This window comes from Chinchilla lanigera, unplaced genomic scaffold (genome assembly GCF_000276665.1).
Source record: "Chinchilla lanigera isolate Chin_1 unplaced genomic scaffold, ChiLan1.0 scaffold00050, whole genome shotgun sequence".
Lineage (NCBI taxonomy): Eukaryota > Metazoa > Chordata > Mammalia > Rodentia > Chinchillidae > Chinchilla > Chinchilla lanigera.
In genome coordinates, this window is record NW_004955451.1 from 3,636,325 (window position 1) to 3,655,590 (window position 19,266).

The 19,266-nt window shown below is 46.4% G+C and overlaps 1 protein-coding gene across 1 annotated transcript in view; it reads right to left on the minus strand.

The window, feature by feature from the left end:
* Window positions 1-8,626: 8,626 nt before the first annotated feature.
* The window catches only part of Ypel2 (yippee-like 2), a 53,708-nt gene continuing 43,068 nt past the window's right edge, over window positions 8,627-19,266 (minus strand). The window contains exons 3-5 of the mRNA XM_005393987.2: window positions 16,493-16,536; window positions 15,429-15,537; window positions 8,627-10,317 (exon numbers count right to left, since the gene is read on the minus strand). Coding sequence (XP_005394044.1) covers window positions 10,228-10,317; window positions 15,429-15,537; window positions 16,493-16,536 — 243 coding nt within the window. The 3' untranslated portion in view covers window positions 8,627-10,227. The remainder of the gene's footprint in view (window positions 10,318-15,428; window positions 15,538-16,492; window positions 16,537-19,266) is intronic.

The window sequence follows — 19,266 nt, forward strand, 5'->3', positions numbered from 1 at the left end:
TGTCCCAGGTCCCAGGAGGTCAGCGGCCATCCCTTCCCTCCGCTTCCTCGCTCAGAGGCCTGACATTCTCTGCGTAAACTATCTCTTGTATAATATCATTGAGATCTAACATGCAATGAGATTGGAGCCTTGGCTGTGTCTTGTTGCCATGGAAACCGTGTCAAGCCTGAATGCCTCCAGGAGCTCTGGGTGCGCAGTCCTTCTGGCTGCCTGGGGATGACGAGGGATTGAGAACCGGACAAAGCTAAGATGAGGTTCAGTTAGCGCAGTTTGGGTAAAAAATGCATCCTGTTCCACACAGGACTGTCGTCTGCGGAGGCGTAACCAACCTATAGTCTCTATTCTCCGCAGGGTGCCGGCTTGTTACGAAACACAGCAGCCAAACGAGCAGCTCAGATCATTCTACTTTCGTAAGGCACATTTTGAAGTCTATTAAGGTGGCTCAAAAAATGCGGTAGGAAAGAAAAAAGCAGCAATAAATTTCAACAGCATTCTGTAGAAGCATTTTTGCTTCTGGGAATGGGAAACCAAACCTTTCCCCAGAGACTCCATTATTAAAGCCATAAATAAAACATCCCTGATTTGATGGCGTGGTTGCTTTGCTTGTGTGGCTTTGCTCTGAAGAAGTGGCCCAGAATTTAAGGCGGGCGTCCAGGGGAGGCTGGGGAGGTGGTTCTGACAGCTTTCTGTCTTCTTCCCCCTAGCGTGGTGTCCACACACCATGCCACAGAGCAAGTACTGAACACTGCCAAAGGCGGTTACCACAAAACCCGAGGATGAGATGTCTGGCTGCACCCTCCCTTCCTTAGTGAGCACCCTCTTCCAGAAGTGAAAGCAAAGCAGTGTGCTGCTGGGACTGCTCGCCCGACTGCCTACGGGAGTGATGTCAAAATCGTAGAGCTTTTGATGATAACCAACAGCCCCCTCTGACACGTGTGCCATAGGTTCACCATCACCGGCCCAGGTCATCTGGGTTTGAGTCCCAGTGCTGCTACTTTTTTCTTTCTTTTGGTACCTGGGATCAAACCCAGGACCTTGTGCTTGCCAGGCAGGCACTTATGCCACTGAGCTATATCCCTGGCCCCCAGCACTACTACTTAGCAACCCATTAACCAAGGTTGGTTAACTTCTTGGGCCAGGGATTCAGCTCAGCAGCACAGTGCCTGCCCGGCAAGTGTAAGGTCGTGAGTTCAATTCCCAGTACCAAAAACAAAACAAAACAAAAAAGCAGAACTTCTGGGTACCAGTCTCCTCAAAGGAGCAGTTAGAGGGATAAACAGACCTTCTATGCTGGCTGTACAGATCCTAGTGAATTCCAGTCACTCCCCAGAAAGACAAGAGCCACTTGCAGAGGCCTATTTGTACGGGGCACTCTGTATTTGTATTATTTGTCCTAATGGTAACTTCCTTGTTGCTACTATCTCTGACCTACATTTAAATGTGTTTCAAAAATGTCATGCCGGGAGTGGTGGCGCACGCCTGTAATCCCAGCACTCGGGAGGCTGAGGCAGGAGGATCACTGCAAGTTTGAAGCCAACCTGGGCTACAAAATGAGCTCAAGGTCAGCCTGGACTGCATAGCGAGACCCTGTCTCAAAAAGACAAAAAAAAAAAAAAAAAAGGAACAGAAAAAGAAACGAGTCTGCTAACTGCAGTGACTTTCTCAAAGTGATGAACATATAACCGAGCAGTCAGGCTTCAAATTCCCATCTGTCCAACCACAAAGCTGATGTGCTTTCCACTTGATTCTGCTACTTTCTGAGCTCATGAGCAGGGGATAAATCATTATTTTACAGCAAAGTAAAATTAACTCAGTAGTTTTAGATAATTTGCTAATGCCTCGGCAACTTCAACTTCTCTAGCTATTCTGTCTCACGTTAAAATGATCCTACATCCCTTTGGAATGAGAAGCATCCTCAGGAGACAGGAACTATTAATCCTTGGTTTGTTCCAAGCCGGCCTGGAGAGCTGCCCACGAATGGCCCCATGGCGATGTCAGCAGGTGCTCAGCGCCTCAGTCTCTCCCCACGCCCCACCCTGCAAGAAGACTTTGGATTGTTAGCTTTCAACCACCCTAAACAGCTGACACCAGACTGGAATATTTTCTCCCCTCAAATGAAATATGAAATCATAGCACTGAAGTCAACAGGCCTAAAATGCTATAAAATAAAGGTATAATACAACTCAACTCTTCTATTTGTTTGTTGTGGTTGTTGTTTTTCTGTTTTGCTTTTCAGTTTTGAGACAGGGTCTCACTCTGTAGTTCAGGCTGGCCTCAAACTCATGGCCATTCTCCTACATCAGCCTCCTGAGTGTTGGGATTACAGATGTGTGCCACCGCGCCTGGGCTCTTTCTCAGTTCTAAACCCTGTGTTTTCAGTGCTTGAAGAGCTGAGATTTTCATTTTGTGTGCGTGGTGGTGGTGGGAGGGGTGAAAACACGAGAGAACAAAATAGACATGACGTTTTGGGTGTGTGTGCTTAGATCTGCCAAAAATGTTCCTACATGGTAGATATTTCATGACAGGCTGGGGCCACATTTAGGGTGCAGACTTCAGAATTAGGAGCTAAAATCCCAGCCTTTCCACAGTCATGTTTTTTATATTCTCAGAGCCCTGGTTTCTTCATCTATAATATGGGGAGATTGTAAAAATTTAACAAATAATATATATAAATAACAAGTATATTTATCCCACTCTAAATTCAAAATAGACCTGAATAATCTGTAATAATTTTTTGGTACCTACCAGGAAAAGAACTCAGGTCTGTAACAATTTTGTTTTGAGACAGAAGTCTCATTAGGTTGCTTAGGTTGGCTTTGAACTCCTGGACCCAAGGAATCTTCCTGCCTCAGTCTCCTGAGTAGCTGGGACTATAGGTGCGTGCTACCATGCGCGGCAGTAACATTTCAGGGATTCCTCACTACGTGTGTTAGAGCTCGGGCTGAGCTTTTTCCATAGATTCTCCTTCTAAAGGGAAATCAGTGCTTGAATGAACCCAAGTCCTCTAGCTCCAGAGCCTGCCCCATGCCCTGCTTTAGCACATGAGCCGTTTATTGGGTTCAGATTAAAGGACTTATGCACAATTTTTTGTGCAGAAGCAGCTGCCTGTGAGAATCTGGTTGGACGGTCCTGGCTGACGTGGCTGGAGTTTGGGCCAACAGGTGGAGAGAAGGCCACTTGTCAGCCTTCGCTCTGCCGTTTTGCGTGATGCGTACCACCCGTTTTTTGTGACCTGGTTTAATTTCTCCATTAGACTGTGCACGTAATAGATGTCTCCCACATGCTTGCTGCATAAAGGCAAATCATACTGATCATGAATAGTACGGCCCTTTATCTTATACAGGAAACATTTTATGCTGAGGTTCCATTCTCTTATTCACACTAATGTGTTCAACAGACCCCCACCCCCATATTAGAGGTTGAACTCGATTGAACTCAGGGCCTTGCATACACTAGATACGTGCTCTTACCACTGAGCTACACCTATACCCCATAGCCCTTTATTCTGACATGTGGTCTCACTAAGTTGCCCAGACTGGCCTTGAACTTGTGAACCTCCTGCATCAGGCTCTCAAGTAGCTATAATTACAGTCATGGGCCACTAGGCCCAGCTAAAGATTTTTTTCTGGTACTGGGAATGGATCGCAGAGCCTTCATACTGAGGTACATCTCCAGCCCTTTTTTAATTGTTGAGACTGGGTCCTTGCAGAGGTTGGGCTTCAATTTTCTATCATCCTGCCTCAGCTTCCCAGAGTGCTGGGATTATAGGCACATGCCAACAGTGGCCAGCATAAACAGATTTATATTTATTCACTTATTCATTCGTCTTTTTGAGACAGGGTCTCACTATGCAGTTCAGGCTGGCCTTGAGCTCACTCTGTAACCCAGGCTGGCCTCGAACTCATAAGGATCCTCCTGCCTCAGCCTCCCGAGTGTACCACCACGCCCGGCCCTTAAATGGATTTTAAAAAGCTGTTAACTGTTACTTCTCTACTAACTTAATGTCCATCAAGCATTTATTCATCACCTACTATTAATGGAAGTACCAAGGATACCTACAGGATGAGATAAGAGTATTAAGAAACAGCAAATCCAAGCTTACATTCAGCAATGGAACTCGGGTCCCTTTCAAGTAGCGCTGACTTTCGTAGCTCTTTTATGTTGATCTTCTAATTTGCACTCCCTCAAGCCTTATTTATTGTGAAGCAGTCAAGATGGACAGACTGCTGTTCACCAGTCAAGATGGAAAGCCTCCTGTGAAGCCACAGAAGAATTCACAAGGCTGGAGGAAAGACGCTAACACTTAGAACACAGTACAGGGGGAGAACCAGGGAGAGAAGTCAGACGGGGCTACCATTCCCAACCCCATCACTAATAACGAAAGCTTGCAAAACCTCAATTTCATCACCTACAAAATGATAATCAGCATTTGCCACTGCTTTCCCACAGGAAGGCGACAGCGAAGACTCCTAGGATGACGTGGGGGTGCCTCCTTTTGGGGTCCCTGCTCGAGGTCATGGGGCAAAGCTCCAACACCGTAGGGCCTGGCACCAGCCCAACCCCTCTGTAAACATTCGTGTCCCCTCCTTTTCTCCCAGCCTGCTCTCCCAGACAGCCACAGCCACCCGGGGGAACAAGAGCCTGCAAGACCGAGGGCCCAAGGACTGCTAGCTTGAGACTGGTTGTCTCCTGCACATGCTAGGTTTTTCTCCTGTCGCTGTCTGCAAAAGCAAACAAGAATGAAATGATAACAGGCACGTCCACTGAAGCAAAACAGGTCACAGGGAGAAGATAATACACTCAATGACACATAAAAGTCAACTGCAGCTGAGCCCAGAGAGGGTAGGTTGAAATTTGTGGGAACTAGGGAAGGTGTTTCCTTGTTTATAAACAGGTTTATAAAAATTATCACTATGGTGAACACAGACACACTGGCGTTTTAACATTTTTCTGTAACATTCAGGCTTCCTGTGCAAAGGAGACCTCTGTAAGATATGGAAGCAGACCCTTAAGAGTTGAGCCTTCATGAACAAAGGCACCAGAACACAGTACTGTACTTATAAAGATTGGATATTCAAGACTAGAAGGCTACTGTGAGAATAAAAACAGCTGATCTATTAGGATGATAGAACTGCCTCACCCAGGCCTGAAATCTAGTATTTATTTAATAAATATTTGGTGACCAAGAAGACTTGATCTTTATTTTCCAAATATTATAACCGTGAATATTTATCCCTTCATTCGTCAGTCTTTCAGAGATGATTCCACTCCCCCTTGACATAATTTTGGGGCTTTACTTTTTCCCTCTTTACTTAATGCAATCAATGAAAATGAGGTTTCAAAAAAACAGTCTAAGAATACTGGTTAAAGGTCATGCATGCGTGTGCTTTAGATAGCTAAAGCCAGAAGAAGCATTTGCCGATAAGCAGGAGACCTGCCTTACATTCATTAATTGGCTGATTGTCCTTAGGAAAAATAACCTCTTATGATCTCAGTGGACTGATCTGCGCCGGGGTTAGACAGATGACCTCCTATGGGCCTTTCCATACTTGAAATGTTAAATGTCAAGATTAAACACAGCGGGTCAAAGAAGACAAATGAGCTCTCCACAGGGTTAATATTTGAAAACTTTATTTTCTCAAATGAGCACCAACACAGATTGGAAATATGACAGAAACAATGCATTTTTCTCTACAGTAATACTGAATCACTATGTACAAATACAGGAAAAGGTGAAAACAAATTATTCAAAAACAATTACCTTTGTTATCGAAGCAAAGTGACCTGAAAAAATGCCATCAAAGAAAACAAAAACAAACAAACAAACCCAAACCCAACAAATATAGTTTGTAAACACAAGCAGAAGTAGACAGATTCCGTGTTGTAAGACAGTCTCTGCAGGCTGGGGAAAGGGAACCAACTCCCGCTTTCTCCAAAATGTTATATAAAACGTGGGCAGCGAGAGAATACCTTGTTTCTTCTCGGCTTTCTCTTTTACTGCCCGTAGATTACATGACTGTGTTTTAACTTTTAAAAATCAATCATTTATTTCCTGTACCTACAGGACTAGCATTTATTTTAGGCAGATTCTTTTTAAATGCGTAAGCTGATTGTGTTCAAGATTTGATTCCCCAGCTTCTTCCTGAACCTGAGGCAATCTGATCTTAAAAAATAAAAAGCGTTGTTTACCTACAAGGTATGAGTATTATGTTATTAATGCTCTTTTAACCCAAACCAGTTAATGTTCAACATCATTGGCTTCTAAAACAACCAGAGCCCTGGGATACTTGATTAATACACTCACATCTCAGTCAGAAGCACAGATTTGACTCTGCTTGATCTTCACAAACAGATTTCCTTTACAGTCTGTAAAAGGTGAGCACACAAAGAAAGAAAACGGAAAAAACTGGCAACAGCTCCATGCTCAGGAAAACAAAAACCTCTCAGCTTATGCTGTTGGTCCACTCCGAAACGAAAACAACCAGAGAGAAAGAAGAAAAACCTTATGCGCCCAAGGTGTAAACTGTAGGTATAGTGTCCCTAGTAGAAAATAAAGCAAGAGGCACATTCCAAAGTGCTTTCACTCATGCACACCCATGCACGCGCACGCGCTCACGCATACACAGACACGCGCACACTTAAAAACAAGATTCCAATGTGTTGGAACTTCTTCCAACAAGAGCAATTGCCCTAAGTCCTCACTAGTAAATTTACTTGGTTTTACTTTCTCTTCCAGCCCATACTACTGCAAGAAAATATTTCAGTTCTCAACTGGTAATTTACTGCAGAGTCTGTTCCACTGGGGGAAAAAATGCAGACAGGCATTGCTTTAAAGCCTTGATTCAGAGTAAAGTGATAGAGGTCTTTTAAAAACAAAAGTATATTGGTGATTACTGTTTCCCTTAAAATGTACTTCAAGAAATGCAGAGGAAATCATAGAATTTAAAATGAAAATAAAAAGTGCTCTCAGGGGATCTGAGAAAACAGCACCAAATATATTATTTAAAAAATTAAATATTATTTACAAAAGTATATTTCACAAGCAACTGTTTTATATATATATATATTTCTCTACTTGAAAATCTCATTATAAAGGGGACACCTCTTGCGCACACATTGCCCGCCCGTGAAGACGTACTGTGCCCTGTCCACATGATCTTATGGTCAAAGGAGCTGGGGCCGCACTGTCAGGCCCAGCTGAGAGCTTGTGGGCATCAAGTTTGGCTGTGTTCGAGTCACATCAAATCAACCCATCAGCAGCCTGAGACTACTATCCTAGGGGCCTGGGTGTCCTCGAAGTAGCCAAGGCCATGTGACCCAGGGTGACACAGGGCAGATGGAACTCAAGTCTGCCCGCAGGCCTACAGCTCAAAGCGCAGGCACTGCTGGCTGAGGTATGGAGCTTCTCGCCTCTCCCTCTCTCACTTGCCCCTCCCCTCCCCTGCTCCCCGAGCACCCCCCCCCGCCCCCGCCCTAGTGGAACCAACAGACTCCGATTCCCTGAACCTATGTGGGGTGAATGGGTGAGGTCTTTGGTTATGCTCTGAGTTGATAATTTGGTGAGGAAATTAAAAAGAATAAACCGACCGAGGCCATGAGGTGATGCGTCTCTGCTGCTCAGCCGCGGCCTCCCCAATACTGCTATTAGAACGACAAGCCGCAAATAGAATCAACGGTATAAGAAGCACTTTTGGTTTCACTAACACAAAGGGAAGCCTAATGAGTTTTCTTTTCCTCTTTCTTGTAGCTGTGGAAACCAACGCTCATTCTTTTGCACCAACTATGGTGCCCTGCACCCATTGCATACTCCATGGATAGTAACTGAAACCATCAGAACCAGGGTCTGACTGCAGCCTGCTGTGATCCAGGCCCCATCCCCAACGGGAGGACAGTGGCACACTGGTCTCTTTCTCTGCCCCCTGACAATCCAGGGCACCCATGTCCAGTTTCTATGTCACCATATTCCAACTGTAGTTTTAGAGACAAAACATCTACCTAGATTGCAAAAACCCCCCATTTGTTTTATTTGTTTAATGAAAGGAACGCTTAATAGCCAGGACATTCTCTAGGCAAAAGATCTAATCAAATCCATAAATTGAAGGCCACTTCCTTTAAAAGGACAGAGATGGGAAATCCATGATTTCTGTTCTGGCAAGCCAGCTTAGGAATGTGAAAGTTGAAAAATGTTTGAGAACTTGGGCCTGGGATCCAGGGGATAATTTCTTTGGGAGCAGAAATAAAATACTTCTGAACCTTCCAAGTCTGTCTTGTAATAAAGTAGGGAGAACAACGTAATCTCCAGGGCTATGAAAGCACCAGAAAGGGCTGGACAAGGTGCCTTAGGACCTTAGGTCATTTCTAGGAGCCTTTTTTTCATGGAGGAGGGGTAGTCTGCCGCTAGACAAGGGCCACCCGGCTTCCTATCATCCTGCCATGTGCCGCTGCCAGAGAAGGGTCGTGTCAGTGCTCCATCTCCCATTCTGCAATCAGCACATGGACCCAAAGAGGCATTTCCACCATTTTCCCTCCCTATGGGAATTCAGTTTTACTACAGATGTGATTCCGAAAATGTCCTGGGTTGGCTGCTTTATTCATTGTTAATTAATCTAACAGAAAATTATCTCCATGGACTTTGTCTTTTTTTTTTTTTTTTTTTTGAGACCTTTAAAGCTGCATTTTCCTATAGGATCAGCCTACTTGCAGAATGAGATGCTAAGAATTACCTAATACACACGTATCTTAATAATGTTCTCGGTCTATGAAATGAAATTAACTCAGTGAAACGAGTTGCGGTCATGCACCGTACACTGGCTGGACTGCCACTGAAAGGACTTCACAGTGTGGATCAAATGTAACAAACTCTTCCTTCTCTCAAGTCTTACAGGATTTGTTCTCCACTTCCCTAACACAATGAAGCTTGGATGGGAGGGTAGGGGCAGAGGATAATATAGGAATCTGTAAGCCCTCCCCACTGCTGGACCACATTAATAGATCTCTGCCACACAAGACAGTCAGATCCAAAAAGAACAACGAGGGGCAGGAGGAATCCACCAACCAGGTGATCACCAGGCTCAAAGCCTTAGGTCTGTGTTTCCCATGGTCGACAATGATGGAACTGGACTAGACAGCTGAAACACTGCACACAAAGGATTGCTGATCCCACTGATAAACAAAGAGGAAATATGCACTCATCTGATCACTCCTCCCATGGTCCCTCCCAACCCCTCCCCCGCCGTAGCACTCTTATTGAGGGTCAGGAAAAGAAAAGCAGTCAGAATTACTAACTGGCTCCATGTTTTGTTTCTCTGGCTCAACATGTGAGCCATTCTTCAGGAGCTCCCAAGCTGCAACACCCCCTTACGCCCTGCTCTCCTCAGTTTCTCATTTTCCGTGGTTGACTGTCAAAGCCTTCGGGATAGTTCCATCTCACACCCATTGCAAACGACAGTCCCCTCCGCACTTGCCTTCAGGGGCCGAGGATGCAAAGGCGATGATTACCCAGAGGCTGTGTGAAGCATCAGAGTCATCAAAACCCATCTGGGCTGCACCCACCTCACTCCCTGCTACCCGGACTCTCCCCAGCTCAGCCGGAGAGAACCAGGCCCTTTGCCCTGTCAGCTAGAATTAGGGCCCCTCTGTGCTCATCTGCTATCCTGGCACTTTTGGTGTCAGGAAGAGAGGCTTCCGATCAGAGAGAATGCAATCATGAGGTATTATTTTTTCTCTTTGTCCATTTAGACAAGTCGAATACTTCAAGCCTGTTACCAGGTTTCCAGGAGCGGTGCAGTTCTGCCCTACCTCCACCCTCCGCCCCCTGCCCACCCCCAGGACCTCAGGGCTCCCCTTTTCCCTCTTCCTTACACCCACGTGCCACTGCTCTCCTGACAAGAGGCCGCCGGGCAGCTCTCGCAGGGCCCTGGGACCCTTAGCAAGGTGGGCTGCTGCCGTGCGGTCAAGGATCTGTTCCTTCAGTTGTTTTGTTTTCAGCAAAAACTAGAACAGAGAGAGAAGCCAGGATCAACTCACAAACAGATACAAAGCAAAGAGACAGAGAGACAGCGATTTAGAGGCCGGTCACCAGAAAGATGGTGTTGGGGTGGGAGGACGCCCCAGATGGCAAGGCCCCCAAATGGATGGAACCAAGTGTTCAGTCACTCTCTCACACGGGGTAGGGTGTTCGGGTGGATGGCGTTCACGTGGACACTGGGTTGGGTGGCTGCTGTCCGCTCAGTCCCAGCCATTGTCCTTGATCATGTGTGCTAGTTCAATGATGTACTTGCCTTCTTTATATTTCTGGCTGCTTTCAAAAGCATGTTCCTAGAAACAGAAGAGAAAAAGAGACTGCGTGAGCAGAGACGAAGAGGTGACTTTTGTGCCGCTGATGGTGGGCATCAGGACACTGAGGTCTGGTCTGAGCATCACCCTGACTCACCAAGAGAATTCCTAGCACGCAAGCACTCTGCATCCCAGTCACTGCAGAACTGGGAGAGCCAGCACAGCAGCACTGCTTCGGGATCACGGCTCAAACACCGTCATTCCAGAAAGGTCTGACCCAGCTGCTGTGCTTAAAATCCCAACTTTCACCTCAGCACTTCTTTTCCTTCCACTGCTCAGCTGTACTTTTATCCACAGTACTTACTACTGTCCAACATCCAATTTGTGCTACTATTTTACTGTCTTCTATGTCTACTATGTGACTGTAATATATGAGGAATGATCAAAATACACAGTGAATGTTTACATTTTTAAAAATATGTCACAGTAAAAAACACATTACCATTACCCCTCAAAAAAAATTCCCTCTTGGGGGTGGGGATTTAGCTCAGCGGCACAGCGCCTGCCTGGCAAGCGCAAGGTTGTGAGTTCAATTCCTGGTACTGGAAAAAAGAAAACCAAACCCTCCCCCAACAAAAAAAATTCCCTCTTGCTTCAAACACACTAATCCCATTTTTCTTGCGACTCTGAAGCAATTCTAGAAATCCTTTCATGGGTGTCTTCATAAGGTACAGTAAGAAATACAGGGAGTGCTGCTGCTGAGTGCCATCCAGTGGAAAGGTAGGCTCATAAAATTTTACAGTGCTCCCGTGTCTACCAGATTTGCACAGTGTGACTTCTATCTCTTTCCTAAAGTCAAAATGACCACAAAAGCTTAATGTTTTGAATCAACTGAGAACATGGAGGCAGCCTTAACAGCGCAACTAGAGACATTCATGAAGGAGAACTTGTAGAAGTGCTTCAGAAAGTGGGAAGAAGGACGGGATGAAGTGTGTTAAAAGCAAGGGGGAGTATTCTGAGGGGAATTAATGGCAATGTGTTTTCTATTATAATTTTTAATTTTTTTGTGTGTGTGACAGGGTCTCACTATATGTAGTTCAGGCTGTTCAGGCTGGCCTTGGACTCGCTATGTCCCCTAGGTTGGCCTCGAACTCACAGCAGTCCTCCTGGCTCAGCCTCTCAGGTGCTGGATTACAGGTGTGACCCACCACACTCAGCTTCTAATTTTTTTTAAAAAAAAATTTAAACTTTGAGGTTTTTTTGTTTTTGTTTTTGTTTTTGTCATTTTGAGACAGGATCTCACTATGCAGTTCAGGCTGACCTTGAGCTCACTTTGTAGCCCAGGCTGGTCTTGAACTCACAATGATCCTCCTGCCTCAGCCTCCTGAGTGCTGGGATTACAGGCGTGAGCCACCACGCCCAGCTACATTTGTTGTATTTTTTGTAAAGTTCATAGAAAGCAGGTATTTTAGTTTTGTTCATTGCTCTATCCCTAGAAGACTGCTGGGCACATAACAGATCTTAAACAAAGCACTGCCCAATGAATAGTATACACTTAGGAGCAGACAATCTCAGGGAGCCTCGAATTCTGATGCTAACCGGCTACCTGCCTTGCGGATACATCCTCAAAGTTCCTGTGTCCTCCCTGCTAGTTTCTAGGAACCCAGGAAAACCTGGTTATAATTTTAAGCTGCACTTGTTAGGCTTAGAGAAAAAAACAGCAAGAGGAACCAAGAATTCTGAGGCCAAACAGGCCCCTATTTTATTTCCCTTGTCTCCTTGTTCTTGCTCTTTCTATGACAGATGGGTCAAGTACATTTTTTCTTCTCTTTACCTATGCTTCTTCCCTCTTTTTCTTTTCCCCTCCTCTCACCGCCTTTCTCCCGGGGACAGAAGCTGTATAAACCCTAGACTGGAGAACCTGGCAGCCCTCAACGGCCAGGCCTGCAAAGGGGAAACTCAATCCAAACAGTTGGCGGGTTCCTTTCGCATCCTAAAGCACTGTGGGCTCTTCCAATGAATCAATCCAGAACAAGCAGTCCAGTGCAGAGGCAGGGTCAGGGCTGTTTTGTTTGCAGCCAGAGACACTAAGAACTTTCTGGCAGGTCATCTGAGAACACCGGTCCCTGGAGTCATTGCGTGGCTACACTCAAAGTACAGGAGTGTTGGCCATTAGCTCTGCACACTGCGTCCCCAAGTGAACGAGCAACTGAACCCCACAGCTGGCAGCTTCTGGGGCCATCCGTAGGAGCTGCACCTACTGTTCTAGAGCCCCAGGATGTCTGAGTTCTAAACAAGAGCTCAGCACTGGATCTTCTGTGGAGGAAGGAACCACTCCACAAGGTGGAGAAGGGAGAAGAGTGAAGGAGAGCGGGGAAGGGAAGGAAGGGGAGGAGAGAGGAGGAAAGGGGGGATCAAGTCAGGACGGAGGGTATGTAGACAACACACACACACACACACACACACACACACACATGCAGGACCTGTGGGCACAGCAGCAATTTCCTGATTCCCTGGTTGCAAGTGTGTGTGTGTGTGTGTGTGTGTGTGTATGTGCACACACCCCTGCACACACGCATGCATGCAAACACAACACAGAAATGTGGTTTGGGAATGAGTGTTACATAATAACGTGTTTCGGGTCAGAGGGGATGACAAAGCAAGATGAAGAGTGGGTGTTTTCCCAGTAAGTGAAAAAAGAAAAAGGAAAATCCGACTGCCCCAAGCCACACCGGTACTTGTGAAACACGAGCACCGGACCCCGGTGATAAGAGCACCAGACCTGGGGTCTACAGAAGCACCCTGTGGATCTCATTTCTGTTGCTTCATTTAATCACCTGATTTTCCATTTAATGACAACACTGGGATATTTAAAGATTATTTTGGGGCTGGGGATTTAGCTCAGTGGCAAAAGCGCCTGCCTGGCAAGTGCAAGGTTGTGAGTTCGGTTCCCGGTACTGGAGAAAAACCAAAAAATAAAAAATAAAAAAAAAATAAAGATTATTTTGAGGTTCAAAATATTTTATCTACTTCACAGGATTATTTTGATGGTCAGAAAAAATAATGAAAGAATGACGTGCGAATCTGGCACACAGAGCAGCGAGTACCTGGGAAGCTGTAAATATTCTGGGAGCTGGGTATGTCTTGTCTGGCACACACCACCCGACCCGCCAAGCTGTGCTGTTTGCATGTGGCTTCCTTCTCTCCCTGGCATCATGACTGTAAATGTGTTCAGAGCAGAGAACAGATCTGATTCCTTTTTTTTTTTTTTTCTTTTGTGGTGCAGGGAATTGAACCCAGGGGCCACGCACATACCACGCAAGCACTCATTCACTTTTGTATCCTGTAGAAGGTTTTCAATAAAACTTTATCAAATGAGTGACTCATTTTACCTGAACCTCAAGTTAGGAGCAAAACCAAGCAACTTGTTTTATCTTTCATTACGTAATCCAATACATCCTCGATGAAGAAGACAGCCAAGAGGCCGGGAAACACAGGAGGGAGTGGAAGGCTTCTTGATAATCGAAACCAGAACTGTGCCCCGCACCAGCCATTGGTCAGGGTAGCCTGTAACTGCGCAGAGGGCCAGATGCCAAGCCTCAGTTTCAAGCCAGCCACAGTGGCAGCAGTGACGCTGCCTTCCATCAAGAAACACACTGACCGTCTAGATTTTTCTTTCTAGTGCTCCACATTCCCAGGGAGGTGAGAAACGGAAGTGAGGCAGCACCGCCAAGCACCTCTGCCTGTGGCAGTTCTCATTTTAATGACTTGCACATTTTCAAACTTTATTTACATGGAATCATACCTCTGTGCCTGGTACCTGTTGCTCATATTATTTTATATATCCCCCAATAAGCTTTATTTTCCCTGAGGCATCTTGGACCCACAGCAAAACAGCAGAAACTAACAAGACTTCCAGGATATCCCTAACTAGACCCGCACTTTCAGAATCTCACACCAACGCGGTCCCTCAGTGACAGCTGTGGAACCTACAGCGACACACCTGTATCACACTGTAATTTTTTCGAGACCCTGTCTCAAAAATAAATTAAATAAATAAATAAACAAGCAAACCTCTAGTCAGATGGGGTGTGAAGGCTGTGTCAATGCTTATGTGGTGACCCCAATGCATGTTAGAACGTTTAGTCTGCAGTGTGGCGTTTTGTTTTGTTTTTTTGTCTTTTTTGAGACAGGCTCTCGCTATGTAGTTCAGGCTGGCCTTGAACTCACTTTGTAGCCCAGGCTGGCTCACACTCACAGCGACTCTCCCGCCTCAGCCTTGGATTACAGGCATGCACCACCACGCCCAGAGTTTTGTTTTGTATTTTTGAGGCGGGGTCTTACAATGCAGTTTAGGCTGGTCTTAAATTCACTGTGTAGCCCAGGCTGCCTCCAGTTCTCAGTGATCCTCCTGCTTCACCCTCCCAACTGCTGCGCACCACCACACCCTGCCAGTCCCCAGTGTGCTTAAAGCAGCAGATCCCTTTTCTCACCTTGGCAAAGGATTGCTCACTCTTCCTAGATCCCAAGGGGGCCTTAACATTTTTTTTACTGAGCTAAACAATGAAAGAAAGATGATCCATTTGGGAGAGTCCAGCCGCAACAATACCACACAGTGTACATTAAGATAAGGTCTGATGATGCCTAGCACATGACTAGGACCCCGGTGGTTTTCTAGGAACATTTATTGGAGCATGACAGTCAGACTGCTACCCAGAGTCCTATCCTGCGTTGGCCCTCTGACAGCTAGGTAACCTTGAGCATACTATTAACCTTCTTCCGTCTCAGGATCCCCATCCATAAATAGGGATGACAGTGGCACCTAATCTCCAAGGATGCTGTGAGACGTGAATGTGATCGTGTATGTCTAGCATACAGTAAGGTTTCAGAAAATGTTCTGTGCTCTTGAGATCAGGTCTAGGTGTGTGTGTGTGCGTGGACGCCTGCATCTTAGGGACCAGCATAAAGGAGCGGGGGTAAGCAGTGCAAAGAGAAGGATGCGCCTAGCAGACAGATGGCTGTGCCCTTTCTGTCCTGATCAAAGACAACTCAACAAGGCCATAGGAAGCCGGCAGCAGAAAGTCTTCTGGAAGCATGAAGCCCTTCATCCTTCCCCCCCATAGCTTTCTCCCACCAGTCTCCTCGGTACTTACATATTTCCACCCCAGAGTGGTTTTGCAGTTTTCGCAGTAAATGTCTGCAACTGCATGTAGTCCTGTTAGCAATACTCGCTCTTCTGCAGGTCCACAGCCCACATTAACTCTACACCAAAAGAGAGGCAGAGAGGAGAGTCAATCACATGTACCTGCATCTTTAGCTGTTCAAACTGAGCAGCCAGCAAAAATTAAGGCCAGATAAGGCCACCCCAAGGGAAACCAACACTGAGAAGAATCTGGTCAAACACTGAAATCAATAACATCTCCAAAAAGGTAACCATAGGGAAACATCTCAGTTGGAATGAATTCCAGATCGGCAAGGCTGAATTCAGTGGGTCTGTTAAAATAGTCCTTGTTGAGACTTTGCTCAGGATTTTTCTAACAAATACTCTGAATCTTGTGACATAAGGGGACAAAATGACAGCTACCCTGTGCAGTCCACAGCCAAGAAGGGCTCCACCATCCTCAAAGCTCACAGAGGACTGAATGAAGCCAAAGATGGCAGACACGCCGGCAGTCTTGTCATCACAAGGATGGGTGAGCCTGGACATTAAATGTGCCGTGCTCCTTCACACCCCCCATTTCAAGGCGAGCAGGCAGGATTTCCATTTTCTCAGTTCACCAGGCTTACGTGAGTTCCACCTTTCTTTCTCAGGAGACAGCTTGGGATCGCAGTAGGGGACAGAGGCTCTGCCCCAGCTGAGCTACCCCTTCATCCTCAGGTTCCTCAGTAGTTCTTGGGGAAGATCTTTTGTCCCCTCACTCTCTTCCCCAGTGACAAATCTCTGATCTGGTTATGGGATGTCCTCAGAAGCTCTGTCACTGGGGACCACCACCCTCTAATGTACCTACTGAGGACAGTGTAGTAAATATATTATTTTTAGCCAGAGATGCTGCCAAAAAAAAAAAAAAAAATCCCCAAAGGTAACTGACTACTGATTGTAGAAACTGTTTTTATTATGGCACAGGAGGCAGGGTTCACTGTGGAATGACTGAGCTGCTTTTCCCCATCCCTCTAAATTTGTATAAAACAACAGATAGGCCAATTCAGAGACACTCACACTGAATTGAAGAGATATGCTCGTCCTTGACTTCCTTGGAACGACTGAAATGCAAGAAAACAAACCGAGCGTTAGATACCCATTCCATCTACCCACATGGGAAGCCAGCCCCAATCACAGCAAGCGTGACCTTCCAGGACTGCAGAAGGGAGCACTAACCCCGCTAACCGTCTAGCTGGCAGATGGCATGGGGGGAGGAGAAGGCAGAACGGAGAGCTACAGAGCTCAAACCAGCCCACACTTGGACTATTTTCACCAGCTCAGGTGAGAAAACGGGAGGAAAAAACACCCCAGCAAGTTCCGGGGTGTCATTAAAAACTTCCCTCCTGACACTGCCTGACAGAACTAATCCAGCTGAGATAATTAATCCACATTGCCCTTTCTGGTCCCACTTGATTCCAACCATGTGTGCTGGCCATCACACCCCCAACGCCGACTGGGGCCTGGGAAACCAGGGTGAGCACTTCTGCTTGCTCTGCGGGCCCAGTCCTACCGAAGACAGCAAAGACTCCCTAGCATACGAAGAAACTGTGACAACCACACTTGTCCTTCCTCTTGGCTTCTGGGAGGTCCTCTCTGCCATGACAGTTGCGATCCTCCCCAGGGTATGAGGGGAGCTTCCCTTCTGAAGTGTAAGCAATTTGATCTCAAGATCACAGAAATGCTCACTAGGCAGAAATCCCATTTTTACCTCCAGCCTAAATATGAGCGTCTTTCTTCTGGCCAGAGAGTAGCAGGAAGCAAGACAAACAGGAGCCGGAGCTTACCATGCAATCTGGCATCTGCTTCCATTAGCACAAGTCCTGTCCATGTTTCCCTCCTCTGGTTACACCAAGATGTCTGGCTGACAGGAGCCAGCCGTGTTCTGCACTGCTGCCTGCATTTTTAATGTGGAATGGCAATCGTATCCTGAATGTAACATCCTAGTCTGCTCTGCAAACCACTCTAAAAACAAGGCAGGAAGGACTCTTTAAGTCTGGGGCCAAGGATGTAGCTCAGCGGCATAGTGCCTTCCTGGCAAGCACAAGGCCCTGAGTTCCATTCCTGGTACTAAATAATAAAATAAAATAAATCTGGGGGTGACTGGCTAGCAGATAACTAAAAGGCAAGTGCTCAAACCAGGACAGCATCAGAAGCACAAGACTTTGGGGATTGATGCACCAGCCAGAGAAAGGCAAAATTCTTTATGGAGAAACTGCCTCAAGGGCAGCTGCACTATTGGTTGCCTCCCCTACTCAGATGCAGCAGGTGCCCTCAGTGCCAGGTGCAGCCGCAAGGAGCTGATGCTGCCCAGCTGCTGCCCAGACCTAACCCAACTCTCTCCTCTTTGGGGTCCTGAGACAGCCCTGGGGAAACACAGGACCGCCCAGGTACAATGGAACCACTCTGGGAGTCACAGCCTCACCCACGGCCAAGGTCCACTGTGCCAAGTGCTGCCCAGGGACCCTGACCTCCATGGGAGACACTGTTTGTGCAGCCTTGGGACACAAAGGCACCTCAGGCCCTCGAGGGCAGCAAAAGGCTGAAGATCTGGTTCTGCCCAACTCGCCAGGCTCTTTGCTTCCTGCTTTCCCACGTGTCCTTTGCTCTAGTCAAGACAAACCACAGGTGGTGGTTAGGTCCCCAGTTTTGCCCATGCTGTTCCCTCTGCGGGGAGGCTTCTATGTGACCGGTTCTGAGCCTTCTTTCCGCTCCTCTCTTTCGCAAGGCCCTCCCGACCTCCCCAGCAGAGGCGCCACTGACGCCCACACTCCGACCCCTCCTGTCCCTGGGTTTCCCTTTCTCTTAGACTTAGCGATCTGGATTTCGGTCATCCACTCATCTCCCTCCCTCCCAGGCTGCGAGCCCTGAAGGTGGGGACCCTGTCTTCCATCTCTCTCCGAACCTCCGCTCACCGCGTGTGAATCTGGTGCACACGGGTACTAGTTAAATATTTATCCCATGAGTGAATTGCCTGCCTCTGTTTTTTTTCTTTAAACAACTTTATTGATGTATAATTGACACATAATAAACTGTACAGGTCTAAAACATCCCACTGGATCAGTTCTGACGTCTGTTTGTACCCGTGAGCATATCGCCACCAAGGTGGATTAGCCACCACGCCCAAACACTTCCTCCCACCTCTGACCCCTTCCCAACTGCAGATCCATAGGCCACCACTGCTATCTGTCACCCACTTTTATATTCTGGAATTTTTTATAAATGAAATCATACAGTATGTAATAATGTTGTTTGTCTAGCTTCTTTCACTCAGCCTAATTCTTTTATGCACTGTTCTATAAATCAATAGTTCAACCCCTTTTTGTTGTGAAGTAGCACTCCATCCTACGGATATGCCCCGACTTATTTTTAGCTTGACTTTAATAAGAGACTAGTTGTCCACCCATTCCCCTTCTAGCTCCAGAATTATATTCTCTTATGATTCCATGTACTAATTATGGGTCATCAGGTGTGTCACCCTTCAAGGAACATTTGCCAAGAGCTTCAAGCTCAGAATATGGAAGAAGATGGCCATGTGAAAACAAATCCTAGAAAAAAAGCAAGAAATTAACATGAAGAAAAATAGCATCACCATGTATGACAGGAAAAGGGCTTGAAAAATAAATTCATGTATTTTTGTTTTTGTTTTGTTAAGACTCGGTCTTACTCTGTAATCTAGGCTGGCCTTGAACTCACCAGATAGCCCAGGCTGGCCTTGAACTTGCAGCAATCCTCCTGCCTCAGCTTCCCAAGTGCTGGGATTACAGGCATGTGCCACTACATCCCACCAGATT